A 6,999-nucleotide genomic window follows, 5' to 3' on the forward strand; every position below is an offset into this window, starting at 1 on the left:
GAGGTAATCCTTATATATTTTTATGGTCTTCATAAATGTCAACATATTAACAGGCTTATCTTTAAAAATTTATATTAAAATTCATTTATGTCTTTTCCTTTCATTTTTTACTATTACGTTGTTCATCTATAAGGTGAAGAGTTATAGATAAGAGTGAGGTCGGAGATTCCCAAGATGAGGGCTCTAATACACCTTTTACCAATACCTGTTACAAGTTCATTTCAACATACTGCTTGCCTCAAACAGAAGCTAGACTCAAAAAAACCTTTTGTCTGGCGTGTAGTTCTTCAACTTTTTGTTGTTAGAACCCAAACTGTATATATTTTGCAAAAGATGCACAGCTGCCTTCATTCTCACGTCAGACTTCCTGGTGATGTCTGTTTCTCACATCCTCCTGGTGTTGAGAGTGTAGGTCAGTCGAAGTAGATGCTTCCCTAATTAAAGAAGAAATGTCCTCATTAATTGGAAAAATTATTTGAGCTGATTAACTTGAGAGGAATTGATAGTTCCATTTTAAAGTTCTCTTATCTCCACAGTCTTCAAAGTAATATAATCACTCACTCAGCAAACACTTATTGAATGTCTGTTATGTACCAGGCATTGATGTTATCTGGTTTGGCAGCACTGAAGATAGCAATGAACAAAACAGGCATGGGATTTGCCGTAGGGAACTCACATATAGTTGTCAAATAGCACTGTGTACAGTTTTAATAGGTTATTTTTCTAACCTAGTATGCCTAGTAATTGCCACTGTAAAAATAGAGATTATGTGCAGAGAACCAGGTGATAATGCTTTGTAATTGAGTTTACACAACAAAATATGAGTTCTTAGGACTTTTAAATTAAAAATTACAGATGAAAGAAGAGATTGTCGACATTCTTCCCAGAACAAAATAGTCATAGAGGAATTAAAGAGATCAAAAAGGACAGGTAGAAGTAGTGCACCTGAAACTAATATAATGTTAAATGTCAATCATACTTAAAAAAAAAAAAAAGATAAATGAATCAGTGGAATAGAATAGGGTCTAAAAACAAACTCACCCATAAACAGTTACCTGATTTGTGAAAAAGAGATGGTGTGGTGCTGTGGGGAAAGGATGGCTTTTTAGTAAATCAGCCGGACAAATTAAATACCCATGTGGGAAAAGATGAATTTTGACCCAACCTCAGACCATACACAAAAATCCATTCTAGATGGATTGCAGATCTAAATGTGAAACATCAGCTAATTAAGCTTTTAGAAGAAAATATAAGCAAACATTCTGAAGATCAGGAAATATTTTTTAAACAGGTCAAAAGCTTAAATAATGGGAAAAAATCAATAACTTGGATTATATCAAGAACTTCTGTTCATTAAAAGAAATGATTTCAAGATCTCAAAAAGGGAAGCCAGAGAGAGAGAGAGAAAATACTTCCACTTCCTCCCTCCTCCCCATTGATCTCCATCTATCTTTCTTTGACAAAGAAAAGAATCTTTTATATGTCTAGAATATATAAATCTCTTATAAATCAATAAGAAAACAACAGATAAATAGAAAAATTGCAAGACTTGAAAAGGCAATTCAGAAGGGGATATCCAGGTGGTCAATTAGCATACATGACAGTGTACAACTTGACTAGTCATTGAGGAATACAAATTCAAACCACCATGTAATGACCACTGTCTATTACCAGAATTGCTGAAGTGAAAAAGACACCTAGTATCAAGTGTTGGTGAAGGTATGGGGCAACTGGAACTTTTTAAATTGGAATAACCATGTTGGAAATAGGTTTGGCAGTATCAACTAAAGCTGAACATACCCAGTGACTCAGTGATTCTATTATATACATACCCAGTAGAAATATAAATAAATGTCTATCAGAGGACATGTAGAAGAATGTTTATAGCAGCTGTATTCATAATAGCCCAAGCTGAAAACTTTCCAAAACCCCATTAATAGTCAACTGCATAAATAGCAATATAGATAATTGTGTAAACATAATTATGTTTATTAGTTTGTTGTGTAGCAAATTGCCACATATTTAGCATCTTAAAACAACACACATTTATAATCTCATTTTCTGTGGGTCTAAAGTCTAGACACAGCTTTGTGGAGTCCTCTGCAACTACTACAAGCCCATTAGTTAATGAGTTTCTTCGTATGTACAGTTTCCAAATGACAGTCCAGTGCTTCACTTTTAAATATGAATAGGTGCTTTCCTCATAAGTGTGAAGAGAGCCAAAGATTTCCAGAAGTGTGAGGAAAACCTGAAATCAGTAAGCTGAAAAAGAAGCAGGGAGGACAGAAGGGAACATGAGCATCAGAAACTTCACAAATGATAGTTTCATGAGAGAGGAGATGCTGTATCCATGCAACACTAACAGGAAATGAAAAAGGAAGGAAACAGAATCTGCGGTGTTCTTAGAAATTATTAACCATGTTAAGAGTAAAAATCCAAAGAATGTGTGGAAGATAAGGTTGAGGAAATCTCCCAAAAAAGTAGAAGAATAAGATGAAAACTGGGACAGAAGAGAAAATTGGGAGGATTGGTCCAGGCAGCCCAGTATATATGAATCATCGAAGATCCAGAAAGAAGAACAGAGTAAATAAGATTGTCAGAGGAATTGAGATTTCTCACAAGTACTTTTGTTTAGTTTTGTTTAAGATTTTATTTATTTGAGAGACAGAGCATGAGCTGGGGGAGAGGGAAAAGCAGACTCCCCACTGAGCAGGGAGCCTAATATGGGCCTGATCCCAGGATCCTGACATCATAACCTGAGCCAAGGCAAACACTTAAACGACTGAGCTACCCAGGCACCGAAAAGTACTTGAGTTTTTAGATTGAGTGGGTCTGAGTACCCAGCACAAAGAATGAAAATAGACAACGCCAAGGACCATCATGAAATTTCAGAATATCAGAATTAAGAAAGGATATGTAAGTCTTCAGAGAGGGAGGTAAAAAAGATTACATGAAGGGATTGGTAATCAGAATGAACGCATACTTCTCTGAAAGCAGGAAGTTAATGGAGCAATGCCTTCAGAATTCTGGAGGAAAATTATTTTTTACCTAGATGTTTATGTCTAGACTATCAGGTAAGTGTGAGATTAGAATGAGTAGACCTGGAGTTTCTCTAAAATATATACTTCCCATGCGGTCTTACTCAGGCATTTACCTACTGGAGGATGTGTTTTATCAAAACAAGGTGATTATCCAAGGAGGAAGACACCGGACTCAGGAAACAGGTATAGGAACTGACCAGGAGGAAGGTAGAAGAAAGTTATGAGGCAGCAGCTGCCCCACCGGTCTAGGAACAATTCTGTACAGATTTGAAGAGGGGGTACAGAGTTCCAAGAAGGATATTGCCAAGAAAAAAACACAAACACGTGGCCTACTCCAGTTTTTGAAAAATTAAATGACACGTGTGAATGTACTATGGTGAGATCCATGGTTCTAGCTGCAAGCTTAAGGACAAATTAGAAATAAGTACAGAAAATGGAACAAACAGTGAAAAAAGGAAGCAGTTCTTCAATCCAGGAAGAGCAAATTATATAAGAAAAAATATAATATGCTTATAGCAGTTGTGAAAATATTTGCATAATTACAACAAACACTGAATATTAACATCATGAAAATTGTTCATTTAACTGTGTTGAAAAGGTAGGAAGGAAGGATTAGGGAGCTGGTGAGTGGGCTCTTAAGAATGGTAAGTTTTTATAGTCCATGGCAGGAAGTCACTATAGAAATAGGCCACCTGGACTTTTGCTAGTTGTACATCAGAATCACCTGGAGGGCATGTTAAAACACAGCTTAGGGGCTCCTGGGTGGTGCAGTTGATTGAGGATCCAACCCTTGGTTTCAGCTCAGGTTGTGATCTCAGAATTATGAGCTTGAGCCCAGCGTTGGGCTCCACACTCATCACTCAGTGGCTGAGTCTTCTTGAGATTCTTTCTCCCTCTCCCTCTGCCTCTCTCACTCATGCACATGCACTGTGCGTGCGCTTTCGAAAATAAATAAATCTTTAAAACAAACACAGCTTACTGGGTCCCATCCTCAGAGCCTACTATTCAGTTTGTCTGGGGTGGTGCCTAAGAATTTGCATTTATAACAAATCCCAGAGACAACACTTGAAGAAACAGAGATACGGAAAAGTGAAAGAAAATGCCGGGAAAGAAAAACAAAAAAACTGTTGAAAGTATTTGTCTCTATGTAGTAGAAATGGAGAGGGCTGTTACACATGACTGCTGTTTCAACTATCAAGCTTGTTCGTAGTTTTGACATGTTAAATTCTGTCCTTTGTACTACATATTTTGATATTAAGTTTTAATGAAACCAAGATAGATGATGTTACATCCTTGCCTCAGTTCATGCTCTTCAGCTATGGCAGAGACTCTTGGGTGCTCATGCAAGGCCCACATCCTTTTATTTTTCACATAACTCTGACAAAGCAGATTAACTTGGTGGGAACTCAGCCACAGCCATCTGGGACTATCTGTGTAAAGCACAGAACAGTGTTCCCACTGACCTTGGTATATCTTGAGCAGGTTTGCTGTCAGTGCTCACCACAGTACTGTTCTTGCCATTCATAATAATAACCCTGACTCATTAAGAAATGATTAAGTGTTTGGTATGTTTTATTCAAGGCAGTAGGGGAAATTGATACCTTCTAGATTTCATTTCAAGATGAAATAAGTACCATTTATCTAGAAAATTCCCTTCTGTAAATATCTCATTGCTAAATTAGGTGTTGCATAGTCATTTAGGTCTGTAATTTACTCTCAACGTGCTCCTCTTAGCACTGGTGAAGAAATGCACATTGCTCCCCAGTGAAACCACTGGGAGGGTTTCACTGAATAATAATCCCTTCTTTCTTCCTTTCAGCTCTCTTCCAACGTTGGCGGAAGAAACAGTCTTGAAGCAGAAGTGTTTACTGACAACTGAGCTCTGAGGGACTGGCTCCTTCTCACCTGTAACTGGAATATTCAGCGCTCTGCAGCTGTCCATCCTTGAATCCATTTCTCTTGGAATGTTCAAATTCAGGAGCTTGTCCTTACTTGTGAGTAAAAAAGCTCACCCAGATTTGACTTCAACTCAATGAAAAACATTTTCCGTCCAGCTGGAAGGGTTTAATTACACTACGTATTTGCCCGAATGAGGGTATCTGGTCTTTACTTTCTATAATTGTATTTAAGTTGTATATTCTGAAACAAGGGAATTCTTTTTCCCTGTTGTTTCTTCGAACTCTTGGCTCCATCTAGTGGTTATAATTGTTCATAACCCCTCCGTAACCAGGCTGTCTCTGGTAGTCAGTAATAGCCTTTTGAATGTTATTTCTCTCTGTAGTATCAGGTTGAGTATCCTTGATGTGAATGCCTGTTAGCGAAGTTCCCCTAATCCATGCAGTACTGGAAATCAGGAGTTTAGGAAATTAATGAGGACACCTTGTAGGTAGTTTGAGGCCTAAGTGTTTATAATTACTACAGTACTAAGAGAAGTTTAGAATACAGAAGGTTTTCAGGTGTCTCCTATACTTTTGGCTTCTTACTGGCTATCTTAATACTCCTAAGTTTACGTTAAGGTAAGCTAAACCTTGAGAAGAATACAGAGAAATCAATTGTGCATATTTTGCATCCTGGTTTTTTTTTTTTTTTTTTTAATTTATTTATTTGACAGAGAGAAATTACAAGTAAGCAGAGAGGCAGGCAGAGAGAGAGGAGGAAGCAGGCTCCCTGCTGAGCAGAAAGCCCGATGTGGGGCTCGAACCCAGGACCTGGGATCATGACCTGAGCCGAAGGCAGCGGCTTAACCCACTGAGCCACCCAGGCGCCCCTTGCATCCTGGTTTTTTTTTTTTTTTTTTTTTTTTTTTTTTTTTTTTTTAAAGCCTTGCTTCCCCACAGGAAGCCCTCACATGCACCACACACATACTCTCTAACTTTTCAGCTGGATGAAGACAACAGTCACTTCTCCACACTGGCACTGATTTGAATATAGGCTTCATTTCCTTTTAATATGAGCTGAATCAATTTAGAACTCCTAAACTAAACTAAAAACAAAACCAAAATACCAAGACAGAAATAGGCAATTGGGAGTTGAGGGGGTTTTGTTTCTTGAACACCTATGTCTGAAACTGTACTTAGCATACTGTAAGAACTGGTATCTCACCTTACATTAGGAATTTTGTGTTAATTTTAAAAGGTCTCTAATTCCTAATCACTTCTGGTATAAAAAAAAATCTGTATGTAAAAGTAGCACATGTGCCTATAGAAAATGAAGAAGAGTATAAAAATAACCTCTTGCAATCCTGACTTCCAGAAGAACACTTATTTTAGCTTTAAAAATTCAGAATGCAGGAGGTAAACTGCAGTTGCTGTTGGAAGTGAAGATGAGGTAGAAACCATATTGGTATCATTGTCGTTAATCCCTGTGATCAAGGACTGGTATCAAACTATACCTCCTCGATGTTTAGTTTTCTGCCCTGTATTATGTATATAACTGGGTGTTAATTTATGTTGCTCAGCACAAGAGAACATGCAGTTGTGTGATATTTAAAACTCCATGGTTTGGACTGTCCTGTGTTCCCTGTAGCATAGTCTTGTGCTAGGCAAACACACACTAGTGTCTGACTGGAAAGCTCAGGAATTTTAATCTTGTGCTGTTTCCCAGGGAGCTATAGAGTTTGGAAACCACTTTTGCACAGAACAACTTTGCTGAAGGAAAGAAAGTTGGCACTTCTTGCTGGCTGCTTCCCCTTAGCCATTGTGCTGAGCTTGTGAATTTCATTGGTGGAACTCTTGCCAATTCTTAATTGTAAAACGAATTTTCTCGCAGCTGTAAGTGATACCTAGAACCAAGGACTTGACCAGGGGCCTGACCCAAAACACGCAGGACTAGACATTTAAATTTCCAGGGTGCTGACAATTCTAGATGTACTGGAAGGTTAAAGATGTGCATCTAACCACAGAGCAGCTAAGGTATTACTAACTTGGAAGGCCTAAACTTCCCGTCCAGTTTAGGAGGT

General features: G+C 38.0%; 1 protein-coding gene across 5 annotated transcripts in view; it reads left to right on the top strand.

The window, feature by feature from the left end:
- EPB41L5 (erythrocyte membrane protein band 4.1 like 5) overlaps nucleotides 1-5,695 on the top strand; it is a 145,030-nt gene extending 139,335 nt beyond the window's left edge. For 4 of the 5 annotated variants that reach the window (XM_047722604.1, XM_047722606.1, XM_047722607.1 and 1 more), the window contains one exon: nucleotides 4,861-5,694. In XM_047722604.1, the coding sequence (XP_047578560.1) occupies nucleotides 4,861-4,927 (67 nt within the window). In that variant the 3' untranslated portion in view covers nucleotides 4,928-5,694. Of the gene's footprint in view, nucleotides 1-4,860 lie in introns of all 5 variants that reach the window. The other variant, XM_047722605.1, reaches the window with a different exon arrangement.
- Nucleotides 5,696-6,999: the final 1,304 nt, after the last annotated feature.

The sequence above is a fragment of the Lutra lutra genome, chromosome 3 (assembly GCF_902655055.1).
Source record: "Lutra lutra chromosome 3, mLutLut1.2, whole genome shotgun sequence".
NCBI lineage: Eukaryota > Metazoa > Chordata > Mammalia > Carnivora > Mustelidae > Lutra > Lutra lutra.